The sequence below is a fragment of the Podarcis raffonei genome, chromosome 12, assembly GCF_027172205.1.
Source record: "Podarcis raffonei isolate rPodRaf1 chromosome 12, rPodRaf1.pri, whole genome shotgun sequence".
NCBI classification, from domain to species: Eukaryota; Metazoa; Chordata; class Lepidosauria; order Squamata; family Lacertidae; genus Podarcis; species Podarcis raffonei.
Genome location: NC_070613.1, coordinates 11,089,730 through 11,114,199, shown reverse-complemented (window position 1 = coordinate 11,114,199; position 24,470 = coordinate 11,089,730). Strand labels below are relative to the sequence as shown.

Sequence of the window (24,470 nt, the reverse complement as noted above, 5' to 3'; positions counted from 1 at the left end):
GTTAGGAAATGAAGAGATCCAGGAGCACTGGTCTGCTTTTCAAAGCCTATGTTGGCCATGCAACTTAGCTATAAAGAAGTTGGTAAAAGCGTATCAGTGACTGGCGGCACTTCCTGCTCTGCCTAAATAAATGTACTGTGAGAGTGCCTCTTCTTACCACCTATGTTCCATAAGTCCGAAACTTTCCATAAGTACACCTGAGATTTGAGAAGATGTTGTGGGCACCATCATAAAATGGCTGCCATGGACACATGATCCATTACAGAAAGGCTGCTGTTGAGTGGACACTGCCTGTTTAAAAATGTTGGGAGCCACAGAAGAAATTCAAGATGTATTCGCCTCCCCTGCAACCTTCCTGCATCTTTAAACACAATTTTGATTTGTCCCATGCATGCTTATTTCCAGAAAATATGGCATGCTGCCTAAGATATTTGAGGAATTACATGAATACTATTTCAGTTTACATAAATATCCTAACACAGACCAAGGGAAGTTCTGATGATTTACCACAGAGGTTGATGTAGGGACATAATTATATAAATTCTGACCACACTAGGTTTAACTTGTAGCTTTCATTTAAGAGAATGTTGGGGGTTTAGATAGAGAGAAAGCAAACATGCTGCCATTTTGAAGGCAGTTGTGGCAAAGCAATATTATGCACATTTACCAGCCAGCATGCCTTAAGTCTCAATAAAAATAATTACCACTACCGACACTGACCAATATGTATGCAAAGGCTCACTGGATAGATGCAGCTTAGTTTTTTGTTTTAATGGTGCTGCTCAGGAGCCTTTTGAAGAAGGAAGCTGCACTACTACGAAGACACAGAATTTGATAGTTCTAGCAGGACCCTGGAGTTTCCAGTGGTGGATATTATTGGTGTGTCTTGCTTCTTCTTCATTCTGATTGGTTAGAGTTGTGCAGGAGTTGGTTTCCATCAGGGTCACACTCCCTGATAGCACAGTTAATAATAGATAATCCACTCCTGCATGATCAACCTGAAAAAATAGAGGTAGGACACATCTGTAATATCAGACTGGAACTTGCTTGCTGTTGAACTGCTGCCTCTTCCTGCTACTTGCTGGCTGTGCCCCACCTTCGCTTTGTTCTTGTTCATTAGAGGCAAGTAGGAATGGACTTTCCACTGGGCAGTGTAGTTGTTATTAACTTTTTTCTTAAACTTTTGATCTGTGTTGTTGATGCTGTGTGTTTCTTTATTAATGAATATCAATTCTAAGGAAATGGCAGTTTGTTTCAGAGTGCACACCAATTACTACTTTTTGTTTTATTTATGTTTTAAGTAAATGAGCTTTCTCCTGAGTTGTGCTTTCATGGACATTAATCAAAAGCCTGAGTGTTCTTCCTGTTTTTGAGAATCTCTTTTGAAGATAATGGTCTTATTTAGACATGGCACCAGATTATGATTTGGGTAGTTAGCAAATTAATCTTCTGATGATGAACTCACTCACATGTGCTAATTGCTTTCACTATTTCCTGATTCTTGACAAACTATATTTTGCTATTTTGTCTGTATATATAACACTAGTGTGTCAGCTGACACCTTCAAGAAGCTAGCTGCACACACAAATGTAGAAATATTCTTATGTTTAGTATATTTAGGATGAAATTTCATAGAATCATATTTTAGTACTTTTATTAGGCATGAAAGTGGAGTTTTAGTGCTACAGGACTTCTTAGCACTAGAGTAGCCTGAAAGATTTTGTTGTACATGTGTCTGTTTGATAAAACAACTGTATTTCTGAGGGTACCTAAAGTTTAGAGACTTCTTCCAGTTATGAGAGGGAAGAGGAAGCTGTTATCCTCCAGAGACATTGTGGGACTCCATCAGTACTAGCCAGCACGGGATGATAGAACTTGCAGTTCAGTCACATTTGGAGGGCCACAGTATCTCCAGTCCTGAAATCTGAGGAACCCTATTCCTAAATATTTTTGTGTGTGGAAACTGAGAGCATTACTGATACTGTTCAAAGAAACAGCCACCTGTTACACTTACTGTAGATGCATAGCAAAAGTGAAATAAAGATTAGCAAGGATTGAGGGTGGAGAGTAGTACAAGTATAGAAAACTCATATGCGCAATTCAGCTCATGGGAATTGCCTTGGTGAATTCAATCTTAGTCCATTTTTGGACTCTACAGAATACAATATATTAGGCACTTATAGACATGATTGCTTGCTAATTTTATTTGATATAAGAATTTCAGTTGTTTTTTTTAATAGTGCTTGGGTGGTATAGCTTCAGCTCATGGATATTTTAACTGTTCGTTTATTTTTCATTTTCATATTATACCTTTTATTTTAATCCATTTTTGTCTGCTATGCTTCTTAGCTTTTCTGGCTTGTAATTTTTAAAAATTTATTTTAACAGTCACACAACATAGCCCAAGTCAGTTGCCTTCTCCAAGATGCAGACTGAAATACAGAAATAATATTGCCATAAAAATATAGCCATGATCCCAAATGGGTGTATCTTGGTTTAGTATTGTAGTAATAAAAGTTATAACTGAGTCACAGTCACACTTCATCTCTTCCTCATGCCAAGCAATCTTTTGTTTTCCGGCAGTGCTTCTCTTTTATATTTATTATTTAATCAACATTTTATTCACACTTGAAGTCTGATGCTCATCCTGTATAAATGTGAGCGCTAGGTTGAAATTTATCCCAGTAAGTCCATGTGTTTGTTAAACCAAGTATTTGTGTGCCTGCATGTGCTTTGCTTTCAGAACTTTTTATTTGCGTTCTTTATTTTTATTTTATTTGGCTGAGTTTTATACATCTATTTTCTCACCTGACATATCCTAGGGGGCTTGGAGTAGCCATAATACAGTGAGCCCACCTTCCTGGTCCCCAGACATTTCAGAAGGTCGGGAAACTTTTAAGTCCAGACCGCTACCTGGCAGTGCCATATGGAGCATCAAAGTGGTAATTAATTTGTATTTATATTCTTGTTATCCTTTGCTATCTCTCTGCTGTTCTCCATTATAGAAAGATACTAATGAAAACTCTTCTGAAGCATAGCTAAATTAATATGCTACTTAAACCCAGTTTTTAAACAGCTGTATAACTTGCTTTTTAAAAATCCCTACATTCTCTCTCAGTGCATGCAGAATGAATATTGAGTCAATTTCTAATTCAGCTGTATGCGGTGCTTAACGCCTATAGGGTGTATTCTGTACACTGTAACTGGGCCATGTTGTATGTTATGAGTTACTGCTATCATCTGAATGGAGTCTAAAATAAAACATAGATGGGAGACCAGTGTATATGGTGTCTGAAACCTCCAGTGGCCAGTGCATACTTTAGAGGTTGCTGTAAAACTAGTTTTCTGTGCTCCTCCTCCAGAAGGTCTCACACAAAGGGCTGCAGATTATTATTTCCAGACAAAGAGTTTTATGGCAGCTTGTTACTAACATAAAAAGTAAAGGTAGCTGTGTGGCTCCACAAAGTCAAAAATCCATATTAGGACAGTACCTTTATTAGGTCAACCAAAATATCACAAAATAGTATGCAAGGTTCTGAATTTTCCAGAATGCTTCACCAGAATCTAGCCTAACTAAGGATTTTTTAAATCTCAAAAGCTGAAATACTAAATGTGCCCTGAAAGATTATCAGCATAATATAGATACAGTACAGATAAAATCAATATTTTTATTTTTGCAGTATTTTTGTGAAGATTATTGTATTACCTCTTGTTTACTAGGTGCTGCTGCTTTTTGTTGTGCTTCCTGTATCAAAATAACATTTAGTTGTATACATTATTAGAAGAGATGAACTCTGTATCTAGAGTAACCAGCCTAAGACCTGAACAAGCTGAAAAGAACTTTTTTCTCATGAGACTTAGAATTGTTCATTTGTATTCTCATTTTCAGCATGCCCACGTTTGATTGATATGTTTGTATCAGTAATTGTGCTATTAATTTAATATTAAGTTTCATGAAAACGTGTCCTTTCTTCCTGTATCATTTACAAATTTTATAAATGATGTAAATTAATGGTGTGTTGGTACTTTCAGTTGATAACATCCTTCTAGGACTATCTGTGGAGCTAGAGTGAACATTGTTGTGAATTTTCTCTTAGCAAGCAATAGTTTTACTCCCCCTCCCCATTTTCTGAAGTCATCGATGTCTTTTACATACCTTGTGAATAGCGTGTACAGTGTTAGGCATGCCTTTGATGAGATTGATGGGAAGCTACTCTTAAGCCAATGCAGGATATAAGCATAGAGTGGAATCTAGTTGGTGCCTGCTAATCAGAGAGAAGGGAAACATTATTTGCCAGGTGATCTTTCAGGACAGATTATTGGGTAGCAAAAACTTCCTCTCCTCCTCTTCTGCTAGCAAATGACTCCCACTAAATCAAAAACCCCACCTGGATCAAAATTCATAATAAGAAACTTGACAAAGGTTCATAGGCTGCAACCCTCACTATATGCTGTGTATCAAGATCTGTTCATATCTGCAGTCCCTGCTGTGGGACATGCTCATGTGAAAAATACTACTGTGTTGCAAAATACAAAATCCTGTTGTATTCTTACAAAGTCTGTGTTATAAGGAACATTTCTATGAAGCATTGCTTAGTTCCATCTAAATGTTTTAATTTGCTTTAAATAGGGTCGTGGCTCAGGGTTTCCTGGGAAGCGGAGACCACGTGGTGCAGGCCTTTCTGGAAGAGGTGGACGGGGGAGATCAAAACTTAAAAATGGAATTGGATCTTTTCTTTCTCCAGGGGTAAGAATCTCTAGCATATTATTTGAGCAGGCAGAAGTCTTGATTCGTGTCTCTGCTCACAATGATCTGCTTTTACTGCCAGAAAACTGTTAAGTTTTTGTTTTCTTTTATTTGTAGGTCACAGATATGGACATTTCATCTAACAAAGACGAGGAAGAAAACTCAATGCACAATACTGTTGTTCTGTTTTCTAGCAGTGACAAGTTTACTTTGCATCAGGTTGCAATATTCATATTTTATTATTTTCTAATGTCATTGGTTATTTCCTAATTTCTAAGCCTCAGATGAAAAGTGTAGGCAATATTTAATGGTATTGTTTATTCTAGCTGTCCACTTCTGGTGACATCCAACCTCTTCCTAGCAAGACATTTGACGATAGTTAATTTATCTATAGGTGTTTAATCTAGATAATTTATAACTTATTATTTGGTGGACCATAAAACAAGTAATAAGCCTGTTAGTGTTTTGTTAAATTTAGGGATTAACTATTCTGTATATGGGCTACTGTAGTAGAGAAAACAGAATACCATTTGTTGGGAGGCTGCAGTTATTGCATTGTGTGGCTACTGTCCTCTTAAGTTTTGAGGGCAGGTAATAGCATTGCTTCATCACTTCTTATTACACTGGCTGCTTCTGGCCACAATTCTAGTGGTCTTTAAAGCTAGAGGTGAGTTAGATCTAAAGCTGAGCTGATATTTTTGGTCCATCTCTCTTTGGACATTTGCAGTGAGCTTCTAATATATTTTAGAAATTCTTGTAGATTTTTAAAATTGTTTTAAGACTTTAACTACTTGTCCTTACAAAAATGCTCAAGGTAGCTTTACTAGTATTACTGATTTTTCCTATATACATAGGGTATTGATAATAATGAGGAGACTGTATACACCTGAAATTTTGAAAGAGAACAAAGTTTGCTAAAAATGGATTAAAGGTGTATATTTCTTCCATGTTTTAATTACCTAGTACTAGTTGTTTACCTGAAAATGTTTCTTTGATATTCTAGGATATGTGTGTAGTTTGTGGGAGTTTTGGCCAAGGTGCAGAAGGACGTTTGCTTGCCTGCTCTCAGTGTGGTCAGTGTTACCATCCATACTGTGTCAGTATTAAGGTGAGCACTTTGAAATTATTGTCAGCATATTGTCCCTGCATACACCGCATTGATTCCAGTTTTTACATTATTAAGGAGTGTTTTAGCTTGTAAAATATTCCTCTGGAAATGTGACCATTATTTGTATGCAGCTGACAAAGCACTTTAATTAAATGACATTTTATAAATGCAAGAGAAGTTAACCTTTCTGTAATTTTTCAGCTATAAATAGCACCGTTTATCTTACAGATGGTTAAAAGAAAGTATTGAGATAACAGCTCAGTATTGAGCTAGATATAACCTAAGTATTAAGATATGAAGCAATATAGTGCATTTTGTTTTCTTTAAGGCTGGTTTCCTAAAAAAATATAGTTCATTTTCATTAATGACCGCAGTAAGATTCGGTTAATTCACTTTGTCTGTTGGCTATCAGAATTTTCAGAAACTGAAGTAGTTAATTTCTTACATTCATTAAGCTAGGAGAGAATGTGCAAAAAGTTAAATTTGGATAGTTATGGGAAGACATGCACAGATAATAAGCTATTTGCTTCAGCATATAAACAATGAATCGTCTTTTAAGTGCAGTTATTTAAAAAGGGAATATTCTTTTAATGTATTAAATCACCTGCACTTTTATGAAAGGGTTGTACTGAAGCTATAACACACTCTAGACAGCTTTTTGTTTTCACAAAATGATTAGTGTAGTAGAGGGGGTAAACTTTGGAACACTCCATAAAAGTAGCCATTTTAATCCTCATGAATTGCTTTGAAGAAAAATTAGGTTGATTACTCCAACAGAAAATGTGACTTAAGCATGTTTTGAAGCAAAGTTTATAATGCGTTTCAAACCCTGATTCTGAAGGGAATCGGATAACTATTTCCAAGCCTGTCTCCTTTTATTTACATATGTCTTACACCATTGTGTTGTCTTACACTAGTGAATGGGAAAAAAAGAAAACATTCAGGAGTGGTAGAGCTGGTTCACACATTGCACTCTTAATGATCACAGCAAAACCAACACTAATTTGATTGCTTAAAATCCTGAACCTACAAACACCTTTCCTTACCAGTGTTTGCCTGCCCCTTGACTTCTCCTGTACTCTTGTGAAGGAGACAGTTCCAGCTCTCTCATACTTAGCATGTCAGGAGCAGCTTTCTTTTGTTTTCTCCCCACCTCACCAAAGAAAGATGGAAGATTCAACTGTCTAAGAAAGAACTATCTAGCCAGTACCAACTTCTTACCTCTTGCAAGGAATTGCTCCTTTTGAGGGTGTATGGCATAACTGGAGCACACTCGCTCTTTTCACAGAGCATGAACACTTCATATTTCCCCAACCATCTATGCTAGTGGGAGAGAATCTCTAGGGTTCTAAATAAACAATGTGAGGTTGGTATTCACATGATCACTTTGCAACAGAGTGATATGTAAACTGGCTTTTGCACTGTGACATATGGTGGTAAAGACTGATTCAGAGGTTTGGAACATTGTGCCTTGCTTCTGTCAGGTACCGTGATGGACCTTTTCGAAAAACTTCTTTGTTTCAAGTTTCGATGTATGTTTCTAAACTATAGCCATATTTAAGATTAGGAAAGTAACATTTGGCACTATTGTACTTTTGTTTAAATGCCATAATGGGGAGGAGATGCCAAATAGATTTGTAAATCAAGAGCAAACTGTATTTCTCCAGATTTTGGAACTATGTTGTCTTTTAATTTCAGTAAATGTGAATCTTGATTTTGATATTTGCAATAACTGAGAGTATGTTAAATCCTTACACTTGGGACATTTTATTTTTTAAAAAAATCTAAAACAAATTTTCATCCATAATCTTGGAGAGCACAATGTACATTGCTATTGAATGCAAGGATATTTTTGACTTCTAAAAAAATGAGGACTTCCCTCTAAAACAAAAAGGAGAGCATAAACATTAAAAAAAATACTATTTCCAAATGATAGAAGCAAATTTATTGAGAATATAAGCCTGTAAATCAGCTGAGGTTGTATGGCTTCCATAAATAATTACCTGCTGTTTTCCACTATGCAGATAACAAAAGTGGTGCTCCACAAAGGTTGGAGGTGTCTGGAATGCACTGTGTGTGAAGCCTGTGGGAAGGCTACAGATCCAGGAAGACTGCTCCTTTGCGATGATTGTGATATCAGCTATCACACTTACTGCCTAGATCCGCCATTGCAGACAGTTCCTAAAGGAGGGTGGAAATGCAAATGGTATGTGTAACTTCGTTCCCCCCCCGCCGCCGCTTTTAATGTTTTCTTTTAATCTGACTATATTTTCTTTTAATTAGTATAATACGGCAAGGCTGATTTGGAAAATTACATTTTTTAAAAAAATATTTATTAACAGTTTATTTTCTTCTTCTTTTTAATAAATTTTTATTCATATTTGCACATATATACAGGAAAAACATAAACAAAAAATCCACCACATACCTTATACAAATTATATCCACTTCACAAATCATAAATAAAATTTTTAAGGTGAAAATAAGAATTTTAATAAAGTGAAGCAGTGAATCCTGCCATGAGCCCATGTTAAGAAAGATATTGTTTTGTGTTTTACAGGTGTGTTTGGTGCAGACATTGTGGTGCTACATCTCCTGGTCTTAGATGTGAATGGCAAAATAATTACACACAGTGTGCTCCCTGTGCAAGTTTATCTACCTGCCCAGTCTGCTGTTGCAATTACAGAGAAGAAGAGCTTATTCTGCAATGCAGACAGTGTGACAGGTCAGAGTTTCTGCTACACAGTGAATTATATATTTTCATACGTCAATAATTTGCTCATAGTGTAATGTTGATTGAAGATTGTTTTAATTTATCATATGGAATTTACTTTCTCTCCCTTATCAGAGTCGCTTTGCAATAAGAGAGAGCCTCTTTCAAAGAAAAAGCTGTAGCTAATATCAGAAAGAAGAAAACCACCATGTTGTTGTTTTTTAAAGAAAGTTATCTCTTCATCCTGAGTTGATAAATGGCACTCTTGAGTTGGTTCATACATCACATTATACTATAGTTTAAAACCAAGTATATTTGAATGTGGACATGCAACTCACTGATGTCCAGTGATTAAATATTCTTGGAAACAAGCCATAGTCTGGTTCATCAAAATGTCTGAACCCAGGCTCATGATTTGTTTTTGTCCAAACAAACTATGGATGGCAATCAAGGTTTGTTCTTGGCTTACTGCTCATGGTTTGCTTGAGGAAAACCACAAGCCTGGCTTGTTACATTGCAGCACGGCAGCAGTAGGAACTGGGGTGGAACAGAGAGTGAGAAATGTTGGGCAGCATGCACCAGCATGATGTTCGTTCACAGTTCGTTTTTAACTGTGATGTAATACGACATTCAAGCCAGGCCTCTGATGCAACATTTAGAGGTGCAAGTTGCTTCTGTATTGCAAAGATCACTCCCAAAGTGCAGCCTGTTGCTTGGGGAGAGTATAATTCCATCTAGCACAGAGTGAACACTGCTACCTTGCGTGGACAAACCATCTACCCAAAGTACCCCTGTCTTATCTGACGATTTTAACAACTATCTTCTGGGACTAAAGCAGACTTCCTCTGGGGTCTTCATATCATTGCCTCTTTACAGGGAAACTTTTAAAGCACTAGACGTGTTCTGTGCTTCTTTCAATCTAAAGAGAGTCTGAATGGTGTTTTGGCATAAAATGGTATACGTTTCATTTTCTCCTTTTTAACTTAACTTCCAGATGGATGCACACAATCTGTCAAAACTTAAACACAGACGAGGAAGTTGAAAGCACGGCTGACAGTGGCTTTGACTGTACCATGTGTCAGCCATACATACCACCAGCAAATGGTAAGGAATTTCTTAATTGGGTATCTAGCGGCATAGCACTAGCTTTGGAAACAACTTCTTTTGGTCTGTCTCCTGATTGGCAGATGCTGAATTGATTTCAGAGGCAGTACTTGAGGGAAATAATTTCTTTTGTCTTGCTTTTAGCACTGCAAGATTATTAATGAGGAAAAAAACAATTTAGAGTAGAAAGCTGGGTAAATCTCTTCCCAGAGGATTTGTAAGTCTGCTTAAAATTATAATAGCAGCAAGAGGGTGTGTGTGCCCACAAGCGAGAGAAAGACTGCACTCAGAGCACCATGATTTTGAGCAGATGAAATTCATTATTTAACAATAGCATTATCTTGAATATTTTGCTCTCAGTGTCAGATAGACTTCTCTTAACTCAAGATTCTCAGGATTATTTTTTTCATAAGTTGCATTGATAGCAACAGACATGTAAAAATATGTGGTGTTGTTTTTTTACTCCAAGCCAGTGTTTCCCAATTAGTTAATTACTGAGGACCCCCTACTTTTCAAAAGCCAAGCCACAGACCCTCTACTTTTGAAAATTTTGATAAGTCTATGGTAGTTACCTCTGCAAAGCAATTTTTAGAACAAAATGTGGGGTAACCCCTATTTTAGGTATACTAAAAACACATTAGGGCTGAGCAATATCTGGTTTTCAACGTTGTGATATATCAACAGCTGAACATCACAATATTCTGATATATCACAATGTCTGAAATTAGAAATCAGGCATGGGGATGAGGGAAGGAACAGTCATGGAGATCATTCAAGGCGTGACAATGAGGGAAGGCTCAGCTGTGGAGATTGGCTGCTTGAGGGGAGTTGAGGAAGCGGAGTCACCTCCACCTCGTGGTTTGAGTGGGAGGGGATAGGGATCGGGGTGTGCATGAAGTCGCTGTCAGTGGAGCAGCCAGCGAAGATGCATATCTACTGTGGCTGCTTTCCTGCTGACTGAGAAAAGCTGCTCCGCCTCAGTGCCTTGATGTGAGGCCGATCAGCTGCCCTGCTCTCCGTCAGCATGAGCGGAAGGCAGCACCTTGCAATTGGCTGCCCTGCTTTCCTTCACATTAGGAGTGATATATGGTTGCGTATTGCTGGGTCAAAATTGTTATTGAGGTATGCTTTCAAAACCAATTTTGGCCAATATATTGAGAAACCGCACAGCGCTAAAACAGACCATAAAATTTGTGGTTTTACCATGCAAAAATGACAAAAATTTAGCTGGGGGGGAGCAAGGTATGGGGCCATGGACTCCCTGGATGTGTTCCATGGACCCCCAGGGGTTCCTGGACCCCTAATTGGGAACCACTGCTCTAAGTAATGATGATGGCAGTCAGAGTTACTGTACCATCTCTCCCTGTCAAATCTCAACTCTTTTCCTAACTGGCAGCCACCTAGACCAATTAGAATAAATTTACCTAATCCAGGCCCCATATAATAAATTCTCAAGGTGATCGACTCTCTCTTACCTCCCACTAAGCTGCTAATGCCAGACAGGCTTTTGACATAAAAACAATATAAGGCCATGACCTTTGACAGTCAAAGAGGACACAGAATATCCCCCCCCCCATAAAACACACAGAGAAAACCTTCTAGGCAAACAAACATATATACCACATTTCTCTACATCATATCAAACACATGGATAGCTATTCCTATCAATAGTTTATATTAACAATATCCTGTAATAACTTCCAGTTTTCATTGTTTCTTAATACCAGAAACACATTTCCAAATTTTTCTCTTTTCTCACACCCATCCTTTTATATATATATATAAAGGCATTGTCATAAGATTTATCCTCAGTTCAATCATTATTGTTCCTTATATTATGGAAGCTGAGGTGCTATCTACAAATGAAGCACAACCGCTACTCTGACTTCATTTCTCTTTCTTTCTTTTGTGTCATATCACGTTCAAAGGTGACCAGTGTCTTGTTGCTTCCCACCATTAAGGAATTCCAAATAGCAAAATTAATCATATTTCAGAACACTATAAAACCATGGTTTATATTAGATTGCATCCCATTTTTCTTACTATATTTGATAAAGAAAATGCCATTCATCATAAAAGTACCTTGTTATTGTCTCCTCCACTTTGAATCTGATGTATCATATTAATTCAGCCATTGAAGCAAACTTCCATATTTTACCAATCCATTCTTCAATAGGTGGTGTCATTGATCATCTCCACTCTCACCTTCCTGCATATAAAATTTTAGCAGTGGTTACTGTATTAGAAACCATGCAGTAAATTCTTTTTGATCTTACTTCACTGTGTCTTCCACATAATTCAGAAAAAGGGTAAAAACAACAACACTGGGTCTAAAAGAATTTCATATCCTGAAACCCTTCTTAGTGGGCTGCTAATGGTTTTCCTATAACCTTTTGATACCTAGAAGGTTTTGGGAAATGACTGTGATAGCAGAATGGCAGGCTTCCATCTATTTAAAGGGTCTTGCACCAGAGTCCTTCATGGAGGTTGCCCACTTGGCAGATTGTGTTATTGATCTTTAAACTAACTTATATTTCTTGTTTTCTTCATATGTTAATCTGCCAGCTGCCACATCCAAATCACTGTCTGTCCATACTATTTCTTGCTAGTTAATTCTGAAATTATCATGCTTTGTCTTAATTAGCTATTTCTAAGTCAAATGGGACTGCTGCCTCTTTGGCTTCCCAAATGTGCTTCTGTCTTTCCATCCCCCCGTCTCTCAAATTATCCAGGCTTTAACCTCTATGGAATGTTGTTTCCCACTCCATTAAAAAATAAACTTGTTCAGGTTTACATCAAATTAGATTTTCATTTTATTTTAAAGGCATTATTTACATTTTTAAAAAAATTAAAAAATTAATTGATACCTGCTTAGATTTTTCAAGATGGAGCAGGCTGTGCATACAAAGAAATAAAATAAATGAATGCTATTGTTGAAAAGGACAAATGGTACATGGTGCTTTCTCTCACAACCCGGAGAAGGGCTTGATTTAAGGGAGTAATCTTGAAGCCAGCCAAAGGCCAACTGAGGGTCCTTTGGAAGTTGTGTAAGTCCCACTCTACCAGAGAGTAAGCAGTTATGCTGCCAGAGATCCTCTGGTATATCAGTAAGAAATTGTAGGCATAGGTGCCTTGGCAGAGTGTTCTGGTGCTGTGGGGGGAAAAAGGTTAGAAAAAAAATAGCTTGCAGGTATGCATGCATGGAATTAGGCTGTAAGCGTTACTGCTTTCAGTGAGAGCTGTTATGGAATTAATGTTCTTTAGATTGTGCCTAGTGCTTCCAGAAATATAAGCATTTCTTCAACACACTATTAGCACATAGTTGTTTTTAATTTGTATATTCAGCCTTCCACTGTATTCCTGGTAACAGTGAATGTCAACTGAAATTTATTAGCCTAAAAAAATTCAATTGTTCAAAAATTTAAAAATGCACTTCTGACATGCCTGAGCACAAGAGACTTGCAGAAGATTAGAAATGATACCAACATCAAAAACTATAGTTATAGAGGATTATATATTTTAATACAAGCAACGTCATCATCATTATTCATTTCATTTCTATACCGCTTTATATTTTTAAGGGAAAAAAATCTTAAAGTGGTTTACAGTACATTAAAACATCAGATAAAGCAATCTATAATAAAATGTCACTGAAGAAAGTCATATATAGGGTACACAGCCAAAGCAATATAAATAACAGGAAACTACAGCATTATCTTATAAGATTTCAAAATAAAACATTACTAAAGGAAGTCCAATATAAAATGCACATTTAAAGTAGCATAGTTTACAAGAGAATAAAATACTATTATAAGCATAGAACTTATCTAGTGTTGTTGCTCCCAGTCCTGCCAATGGTGGTTTATGGCAGGGGGTGGCAGCTGTGGAAGCTCAGACTTGATGACCTGGGTCTACACTGAGACAGACAAGATGATATCCAGCTTCTTCAGCAGCCTCAGCTTTTGTAGGTGGAGTCAATAAGGGCACTGCCATGTGGAAAAGGCCTGCAAGGCAGGGAGCAGGTCTTCCAGGACTCACAGCCAATTGCAATTTTTATCTTTCAGTGCCTTCCTCTGAATGCTGTGAACCATCGGTTGCCACTCAAATTATAACAAAAGCAAAGGAATTTGGTAACTTTCAAAATTCTTTATTTCTTCCCCCTAACATGGTTACTGCTTAACCTAGAAATAAATTCTACAGTGTATGAATACGTTTCTTAGCTCTTTTTATCCTTTGTCATCATAATGCCTCTTACTAAAAGTTTTGTTTTTTAAACATGCAACTGCTCTTCAAAATTTATGGAACAGGCAGATTTTTTGTTTAAGTAAATCCCTAAAGTGAGCCAAAAACAGGGCTGAAATGGGACATTTTAGTGGGTTGGTTTTTTTCCTGGATTTCATTAATTTGTTACCTTTTCTCCCTTAACATGAGCACTGCTATAAATTGCTTATGGAACAGCCTTTATGGGTTTTTCCTTGGACTCAGTTTGAGTAGAACCTTTGCAGGGTCAAAGTACTTCTGCTATGGTGATAGCATGAATAAATATCTGCAGGAAGCAATCAAGAAAACTGTAAAGAAACAATGGTCTGGTTTGCATTTCATGCTAATCCAAATTTAGGCTTGGCAAAACCATGTAGGCTTCCAGGGAGGAGCTCATTGCTGCTTCACCCCTGGTAATTCACTCGCCACACTTTAGTGAAACCATAGTTTGGCTTAGTGTGCCATCTGAACCCAGGCAGTCCTGGAAAAAGCCATAAACCACAGGACAAACCTTGGTTAAAGCTCATGGTTAGTCTGGAAAAAGCAAAACTTGAAGCCCAGATTCAGATGTCGTGGCTTGGTTCAGCATGGTGCAGCAGTAAAACAACCAGGGAGGATTGTTCCCAGACTCTGGGAACCCACACACTTTTGCTAAACCGTGGTTGAGTTTAGCATGACATGTGAACCAGTCCTTTGTTCTTTCTATCACATTGGAATAAATAATATATCAATGGAAAAGCTTTGTGTTATTCTGAACCAATGTTGATTTACTTCAGAAATAGTTCTGCTCATTTTTATTTCTTTTGCTCTGATGTTACAATGGATAATTGTTAGTATGTTAATTGCAAGTTCCTTAAAGTTGGGGGGGGGATATAGTTACACAATGCTTGTAAGCTAAGGTTATTAAAGTTGTGTATTCCTGTTATGGTTCATGCAAATTTCATAGACCCACCGAAGACATACACTCAGGATGGAGTCTGTCTGACAGAAACAGGGATGTCTCAGTTACAGAGCCTCAGTGCTGTTGTACCAAGAAGAAAACGGACAAAGCCAAAGCTCAAGTTGAAGATTATAAACCAGAATAGTGTGGCTGTACTTCAGACCCTGCCTGACATCCAATCAGAACATTCAAGGGATGGCGAGATGGATGACAGTAGAGGTAATTGTTGCTTTGTTCTGTATGTCGCTGTTAACAATAGAAGCAGTTTACAGAAGGACATGGGTTGTAGGAGGATATTGAGGTAGTTGGGATTTTCAGTAGTTCAGGTCTTCCAGAATAGAACCAGAAACTTTGCCCTTCAGTAGACAGAATGTGATAGATCTGCATGTAGCAGAGGTTTGGACTAGATTATTTCCAAGAAACCTTCCAACTATATATAACTCTTTGGTTGCCTGCTCTGCCTATCAGTGGCTTTAGCAACCTTTTGCATGCAAAACAGGTACTCCACCAACTGCATCTGGAGCCCTTCCATGTTGGTGTAAGTGCTATGACATAAGCAATTAATTCCCGGTACCTTTATTAGCCAAGGGATGTTAGACTTTCACAATGGCGATGTTATATAAGGAGATACATAGGTCATGAATGGATTTTAACTTTAATGAGAAATACCTGACTAGTACAATACTTACTGACACATAGTAGAAAGACGACTTGCATAATGAAACCCATGTAATGAAATACCCAGCAATATTGCTATTCATTAATATGATAAGTGCCTGCTTATGAGTACAGGTATATTAGGTGATGTTTAATTATTATTATTATTATTATTATTATTATTATTAATACCCCGGCCCATCTGGCTGGGTTTCCCAGCTACTCTGGGCAGCTCCCAACAGAATATTAAAAACACAATAAAACATCAAACATTAAAAACTCCCCTAAACAGGATGCTCAGCTGTCTTTCATACCTTCAGTACCTTTTAGCAACTTTTAGTGACTGCCAGCTGCTACTCAGGTTGAAGAAATGGGACCTGGGCACAAGTACACCTGTCCTAATGACATTCAAGCCAGATGAACCTTAGATGACCCAGGCCCAGCAGACTTAGAAGAACTACTTGAGCTTGGAAGCTCTGCTGAGTGCACCCCCCCATCCCACCATCAGAGGTGCATTGGGTGGCAAACAGGGCCTTTTCAGTTATGGCACCCTGTCTCTGAAATTCCGCACCTTTCTTTGCATGTCAGTCACCATCCCTAGTAGCATTTATACCTTCTGTCTTTTCCCGGCATTTGATTTTAGCAGAGTCCGTTTTTACTACTACTACTTCAGTGTGCTGTCATTTAAAATTGTGTGTTGATTTTATTATGCTCATTATTTTATATATGCCATTACATACCTTAAGAAGCTTTTTCCTGAGAGGTGAGGCAGAATTATGTAAGAGAAAATGACAACTTCCTATGAATTTTACTTTATAATTGTTTTATGTGTTTGTCTGTGTTTAAATTCAGAAGGAGATCTCATGGACTGTGAGGGAAAATCTGATACAAGCCCTGAACGGGAGCCTGCAGATGATGATCCTAAGGGAGTAGAAGGAACTGAGGGGATTAAAAAGAGAAAAAGAAAACCATACAGACCTGGTAGAGTACATGCTCCAGATGTTTGCATATTCATTAGGTTTATATTTATTATCTATATGTAAATAATAATCTTTTAACTTACAAACTTGATTGACAAGATTTTGCTGAGAATTATCACTTCCCTGTTTATTGTATATTACAGCTTCCTCTAATTGGGTTACAATTCATTTCCTTTCTGATTCTAAAGAATGGTGTTCCAATGTTGCGAAACAGGAGAACTACCCGTATCATTCTCTTAAGTACTAATTTTGTATTGAAACTTGCCATTGGATCATTAAACCTGATAGGTGCCCTGCTGTTCTGAATGGTTTGCTTCCACTGTTTAAGACAGGAAAACGTATATGTGAGCACACACTATCTCCCCATATCATGGCGGTGCTGTTAGAGCACCTTTCATTAAAGCAAATAACTACCATAGCAGTTAAAAGAAATTTCTTTTCTGCCCCAGTGCATGTGCAAAGTATAATAACTCTAGACAGTCTGTATCAAGAAGGGGGACACTAGTTTTGAAAGTGAAGTTGGAATATTGTTTTCCTTGTCACAACAACGTAATCCAAACGTTTCAGATTAGACTCTTTTTCTATATATGTAGGATGAGGGAATTTTGCATGTTCCACAAGGATCAGTAGGTCTAAACATGGTTGTGAAATCAGTTTGTTCCTAACTCTCCCAATGTCTGTACTTCGTCTGTACTTCTACCTAATGTCTTACCCAGTAAATTATCCTCTCAGAAAGGACATTCTATTTCACCCTTCCATATTCCACCTGGTTAGGTTTGCTAGATAGACATCATATTCTCCTCTTTAGTCATTGGGTTTTTGGCAGATGCTTTCCATTCTAATTCTTTTCTGATGGGGAACTCTGTAGCAGTTAGTTGATTCTTGAAAGCTTATTGTCACTGCTGATTGGCACTGACAGCAAGCCTCCCTTGCCAGAGAATACTGTAATTGGAAACACTTTAAGACTCTCACCTGATATTACATATGACATCAGGAGTGGGGCAGTTGGCCATGGCTTGCTGCCCACGGATCAAGGGTTCACTATCCCTGCTATAGTGCGTGAGGCACTGGTGCATCATTTTCACATACATCTCAGAACCATGCATCTGGATCACTCAAAGCTCCTGGACACACATTCTAGTAGTGTAAAATAAATTGCATTACCACCTCTTGTATTATGATGTAGAGCCAGGTGCTTACTAAATATGTACTGTGTATCCACTTCCAGTTTTATACTTAAAGTGGACTTTAGTGTTTGTGAATCTACAAAAAGGTGAAATCCAAGTATGTTTTCCTAATTCAAATAAATTCAAGGTGTATTATGTGTGTGTGTTTTTACAGGCATTGGTGGATTTATGGTACGTCAGCGGAGTCGTACAGGACAGGGAAAAACAAAACGATCTCTTTCAAGGAAGGACTCCTCTGGCTCCGTATCTGAGCAGATACCCAGCAGAGATGAAAGTGGGTACTAATTATGTGAATCAACCACTTAAATGTGACACTGATAGTTAAGTTAAATTATCTGTCACTATAGCAACATGTACTCCAATATAGGAACATTATATTGTTAAGATTCATTATAATGCAATTTTAAAAAAATTAACTACTGGTTTTCTCCACATCTGTATTTTCAGCACTTCCCATAGCACATACTTATTCCTGAAGCATCATTTTAAAAGTGCCTGTCCTGAGCAGTTCATATTAATTTTGCATGTCTTTATTCTTAAGCCTGTTCCATACCATTTGCGCATTAATCTGTGGATTAACAAAAAACTATGAAAATTGTTATTTAATTCTTTCTTTATTTTTTTGCAGTATTTTACTGCAAAATACATATTGAAATAAACATTTTATTTCAATGTATGCATTTCTATAAATATTTTATCCTAAATTACATACTTCAGTATGTTTTTAAGCAAAAAAACTGTATTGTGAAATTCAGAGGAAGGATCACTGCATTCTGATCTGTGTGAATTAGGTCAGTTTACTTAAATTGTGGGCCAAATAAAACTCTTCTCCACCTCACCTGCAACTGCTTGCACACCCACCCATCTCACCTTGTTTCTGCCATCTGTTCACACTGTCTCATGCTGCCCATTTATACTCAGAATTGTCTGTCAGGAGGTGGCTACAGGTAATGTAGTAGTGTTGAGGGAAAACCGACAAATGGGTTTCTTGCAGTGCAACCTTTTAAAAAATTGTAGTGATAGCATCTGCTCTTGATAAATTACTTTAACCTGGTTAAATGCCTCCTTACATAACATGAACACAAACTCCAATACTTTTTATGCTCTGTTTAGAACCAGGGATTTTACCTTAATCAATAATTTGGGGTTTGGGTCTTGTTGTCTCAATAGGTTGTATCATTATGAAGGCAATGTTAATGAAATACTATGTTACCATAGCTTTGTTTTAGGAATGGACAGTAACTGCAGAGTGGATGATACTGCAGTTGGATTGATTATATTGATTTACCCATAACTGATTTGTTCAGTTACCTAATAATGCTCATCAAAAGTAGGAATTCCCCTCAATCTTTTAGAAATCTCTCCTGATGCTTTTCATAACGTAGGTGGTAATGTGTAGGTTCCATATCTTGACACACTGCAGACATTTCCTTAACACTTGAAAAGGTGCTAAATGTATTTAAGTGTCACTTCAGTAGCTGAATAACTCTGCACAGTATCATTTGGTTGACAAGAGAAAAATAACAATCCTGCTAATATAAAATGATAATATAATGAGAATTAATGAAAGCACCTAAATGAAACATCCTTTTAAGAGGTTTAATTCAGTAACAAATTTTATTTGTTTAAAAATAGCATTTGTCCCTTATGAGACTTTTTTACTAAAATGTATACAAATACAGATATGCAATCTACAGTATATAGCAGGGATATCCAGTAGGTTGATTGGGATCAACTGGTCGATACCTGGGAGGTTCGGGCCAATCGCAGGATATTCCCCTCTAAATAAAGCTGAACCCCCCACCCCCAAAAAGGGGTAGATCACTGCCAGTTTTTTATTCTGCGAGTAGATCACAGTCTCTCGGGAGTTGGACCTCCCTGGTATACAGTATTCAACATTCATTTTCTGTTGAAGAAAAACCATTCCCTATCTTCCTCGAATGCAATTATTTCACAGTTATCTCAATTCAGCCCAGAAATAATTTTGTAGATTTTGTTTCATTTCACTTAGCATCTCTGAATACCTTAAGAAAACATTATGCATCATTTGCTAAATTGGTCCATCTCTGCAGTTCTGCATTATTGTAATTTTTATAATATTGCTGTTTTAAACTAAGGAGATGTACAGATGCTAAACAGAGTGGGGCAGTACCTCAAGAGTGGGCAAGAGTTATAAGTAAATTTGTTATTATGCATGATTGTCATTGTTAGGTTGGAGTGAACAGCTACTAGATACACCCGTTGATGAAACTACTCCTGTTTCAGAGAATACAGAAAAAATTAAAAAGCGTTACAGGAAGAAGAAAAACAAGCTTGAAGAAATCTTCCCAGCGTACTTGCAGGTATAGTCATTGCTATGCGTAGTGTGCTGCTTAAGATTAGCATTTGCATATATTGAATAAACTGTTAATCGGTGTAAAACACAAACATTTGCTTTCCAGTTGTGTGATTCATTATCACTCTAAGTTGATTTTGCATAAAGAGCGATCGTTTCAACAGCCTCCTTTTGCTATTAAGCATTAAAACATAAATTACACATTTCCTTCTAATTTTCCTGTTTCGTTTGTTTTCCAACAAAAACAATAGAATGTTATTCAGACATAACCCAAATGTCTGTATTAATGTTGATATAGATGCTTCAGTTGAAAATAGCCCTTGCTAGGAGGATTTAATTTTGTATACTGATTCTTATAAACAGAGGCTATTTTTTCAGCAGCATGGAGCAATATGGAAAACTTAATTCTTTTCACCATATATTACCTAATATGTATGCTAAGATAGCTGAATTGAACCAAGTTTGCAAAGTTCCCCATCTACTCTTCACTCTAGCAGCTGTCTGTGTGCTCCAAAAAGCTTATCCAGGGGGTCAGGAGGCTTCCTGAACAACCTTGGATGGGCATGGGGAGCTGTTGAGTATGGGGAAATTGCCCCAAATTGGAAACATTTCTTCTTTTTTCATAGGATACAAGTATTTGAATAAGAAGTAAAGAGCGATGGATTAACTTCAAGAACTTTACATTAAAAAATAGTCATTTGTGTTGAGTTTAAATTTACTATGTCCTAGCCACAAAGTTAACATTAGAATGAACTAAATTGGGTGAACAATAGTTTTGTATGTAAAGAAATCAGTTTTTGGTTTTGTGTTCCAATGCTCAAATGTGGGGAATGTGTTTGTTTTTAATTGTAGGAAGCCTTCTTTGGAAAAGACCTCCTAGATACCAGTAGACAAAGAAAACCAAGTTTAGATAATTTATGTGAAGAGAGCCTTAACATTTCTTGCAAAGCAAATTTGAACACAAATTTCCTAGATCCATCTTCAGATCCACTTCTTAGCTCAACTTCCACTCCAGCTCCATCAAAATCTGGAATACAAGGTATGTTTTTGTTTCTTTTGGTAAGGGGTACTTGAAGAGCAGAGTTCTTAAAAGCAGGAATTTTGGGTGGATTGGTAGAAGGACAGTGGTTAGGGAAAGTATTTTGAATAATTTCCTTAGCTATCTTATTAATTAGTATTCTCCGTAAGTGTGTTCTCTACTGCTGAGCTATGGCCCTTCTGGCAGTTTACAGTTCCTATAGGTTTCCAACACTGTTGGAAGGGGTGGAATTGTACTCAAGTCTGATAGCTACATTGTCTTGTCAGCAGATGGCAGCAATTGGACAGTGGCTCTTGAGTATACTCTCTCATTATAGTGACAAGAATCCCCCTGATTTACCAAAGAGCTCATGTTTCTGAAGCAGTTCAGAAAATTGCTGGAGTGCAGATGGTATAAAACCAAAGATTATGAAGCCTGGGCCAGGACAGCAGTGGCTGACATTACAGTCAATGTTTATTATATGGGGAAGGTGTTATATGGATCCAAGCTGTTTCAGCACAGGGGTGAGGAACATTTTTCAGCCATAGGCCACTTTCTGGCACCTACATGCCAGTGGTGAGTAAGGCCAAAACGAAAGTGCATGGGCCTAAAGTACTGCAGGAGCTGGTGTGCCCACATAAATGTACTGCACACACCACATAATTATGCTGCACACACATACATATATGCAGGATCTCACTCTTTTTCACACATACACACAAATAGGCTTTATCAGTCTTAATTGCCAAAGAGGGTGATCCTCACAGAGATTGCATGGTTAACCCTTCCCTTCCTAGCTGCCCCCTTTGTGAAATCCATCCCCGCACCCATAGCAATTAGGCTTGAGTAAAGCCTTCCACTGGTACGGCTGTTTTCAAGCCTAATTACAGTGGAGGTTGTTTCCAGATCACAGCTGTGATTCCCTCCCCCCATGGCCCCCTGCACTGCAATTAAGCTTGGAAAAAGGATTCTATGGGCTCCAAATAGGAGGCTTTTTTTCAAGCCTAAAATCTGTAGGGAGAGCTGGGGAGGAGGTGGGGTGCTGTGGGTGGGCTGTATCCTACCCATGGCCTGCCAGTTTCTTGTCCTGATTTAAGTCATTGTAGGCCAATTCCCAAAGTGTTAAATGGTGTTTCAACTGTTTACTTAAATTTGAGCTTTCTGTTTACAAAGAAACATTCAAGCCTCCTTTCATAAAGAGAAAATAAAATAAAGGTATCTGATTGGAGAAACACATACTAAAAATAATACTTGTTAAAAACCCTTGAGCTCAGAGCAAATGGATAAATAACCTGGGGATCACAGTTGTTATGATTAAGGGCTTTTCCACACTGACCTTGCTTCCACTCTTTCTAGGCAAGGACTGTGATATAAAGTGCTGTGTCCAAGTGCCCTCCATTTTTTATTGCTCCAGAGCTTTCCCCTAGGGTCAAAAACCCACTCTTTAAAGTCCAATCAAAACAAATGTCAATGCACTGAAAACCCAGATTGACATTTGCTCCAATTTGGCTTTAAAGAAGGGTCATTGCGGGGAAAGCTCAGGGCAAAAAGACCAACCAAAGCACACTCATATATGGAGCTTTAAAGCACAGACCTCTGCCTTGAAAGAGGAGAGTAAAAGGTAAATGTGGATAAGCTCATTGTGTAAAGTACATGTTTTCTGTAGGTACCTCGGATGACCCATTAGCTGCCCTGGTACTGAGCACTGATGATGACATACTTGGAATTCTTTCTGATGATTTAGTGAAATCTGGGGATCATTCAGGTACATGTCTAAGTTCTTGTTGGTTTTGTGAAATTTGTCTTGATTTATAAAATCATCCTGTTCATGGTATTATGCAACTATTTATATTGTTATACCATAAGTATGCTTCAGCAAGCAAAGGACTCTTTCTTATTTCTTGCTTTGATCAATAAATCTGCACTTTATTTTACTTTGCACTTTATTGATGTGGGGATAACTTTTTAAAATCTTGTTGGTGTCTGGCATTCCCATGTACTATTTTAGCATGCAGCTGTATATACTTTTGGTTTATATTCTTTCTTGCTTTTTCAGCCTCTCCTTTTCTTTCTTTCTTGTTATAATCATCCATTTTATCTGGTTTGGATCTTGTAGGTCTTGATTTATGCACTTTCCAGGTTGAGAGCTCATCCTCCCCTTTTGGTAAGGAAATAAACAGTGGGTGATTCATGGTTAGAAGTAGTCATCTTTCCTAGTGGTTTCGGCTGATTTTTTATTTTTGCATGTGTAAATATATTCCATGTCACTAAAAATGCTTTCATGTTTCACTATCTCTGTGTGCAGAGTCTTGTGCAATGTTAAATACCTGCCTGTGCAGTGCACCTAGTAGTGTTTCAGAATTTTGTTTTAATATGTTGTGAATAACTGGATTTGTGTGTGTGCCTTTCACAGTACAAAGTAACACGTTTCCTTCCTCCTCCACTATTTAAGTATGCTTTATAGAGCATCACAGTGATAGACTTGTTTTTAATTTAGTTTGTTGTATTATGAAAAGCATGAATAAAAAGTTAATATCAGTTTTTAATTTGGCCCTGACACTGCAACTTTTTCAAGCATAAAACATAAGGTTGGAGTCATTATTTTTAAAGATTATATAAGCTATTATCCCTTTAAGTATTATTTTTTGTAATGGCTTCAACATTGTATTTCCAAGTATTTAAATTCATATACTGCTAAATATTGTAGTTACTAAGTGGTGAGTAAGTGCTATAAGTTAAGTGTGTTTATGATACTAACCCATATTAAGTAACATATGTATGTAGAATTCCAAGAATTCTATCATTCTTAGACTGGAAATTCTCAGCCACCTCATTCTAATCTCCTACACAACCACCACTCCCAGTGCCTATATCACCCATCAGGAGTAACCCACAAGAAGACAGAGAGGTCATAAATAATCTAGATAGCCTTGAGACAAGTTGACTAAAACTCACTCAGTTGAGCTTCTGCAACCATGACCATGTGCTGCTTAGCAATATACTGTTCTCTGATGTTCACTAGCCAATCCAACATGAAGAAATACTTAGTTCCACCTCTCATTGGTGTTATGTGATAACAGGAACAAGTCTAGTATAATAATTAATCATTCAGCAGAGCTTTTCCAAGTGGTTTAGGCCTTCTGCAGTTTGGCACATAGGACATGTGAACAAATCCTCAAAAGCATGCCTTGACATGGCTCTTCAAAGATAAGAGCCACTCACAACTGCCATGATTTGGATGCCACAGTTAATGCAGATCAGCCAAGGGAAGTGTCCGGGACACCTATTTGGTCCAGAGATAGCCTTGCTTTTTTCAGTGGGGCAGAAGGAGGTCCTGTGCAGGGGCAAATCATGTAGAAGGTGAAGAAGGTGGGAAACCCACCCTGGATCCTTCTGTCCCACTCTAATCTATCTCCTCTCT

General features: G+C 37.5%; 1 protein-coding gene across 9 annotated transcripts in view; it reads left to right on the top strand.

Annotated features, from left to right (window-relative positions):
• The window catches only part of KMT2C (lysine methyltransferase 2C), a 144,541-nt gene that overhangs the window by 80,020 nt on the left and 40,051 nt on the right, over positions 1-24,470 (top strand). For 5 of the 9 annotated variants that reach the window (XM_053410551.1, XM_053410545.1, XM_053410547.1 and 2 more), the window contains exons 14-28: positions 2,823-2,942; positions 4,631-4,747; positions 4,865-4,966; positions 5,751-5,855; positions 7,880-8,061; positions 8,416-8,580; positions 9,563-9,672; positions 13,737-13,802; positions 14,879-15,091; positions 16,382-16,510; positions 17,851-17,970; positions 19,908-20,038; positions 20,884-21,070; positions 22,716-22,814; positions 23,166-23,213. In XM_053410551.1, the coding sequence (XP_053266526.1) occupies positions 2,823-2,942; positions 4,631-4,747; positions 4,865-4,966; positions 5,751-5,855; positions 7,880-8,061; positions 8,416-8,580; positions 9,563-9,672; positions 13,737-13,802; positions 14,879-15,091; positions 16,382-16,510; positions 17,851-17,970; positions 19,908-20,038; positions 20,884-21,070; positions 22,716-22,814; positions 23,166-23,213 (1,894 nt within the window). The remainder of the gene's footprint in view (positions 1-2,822; positions 2,943-4,630; positions 4,748-4,864; positions 4,967-5,750; positions 5,856-7,879; positions 8,062-8,415; positions 8,581-9,562; positions 9,673-13,736; positions 13,803-14,878; positions 15,092-16,381; positions 16,511-17,850; positions 17,971-19,907; positions 20,039-20,883; positions 21,071-22,715; positions 22,815-23,165; positions 23,214-24,470) is intronic. The other 4 variants (XM_053410544.1, XM_053410549.1, XM_053410550.1 and 1 more) reach the window with 4 other exon arrangements.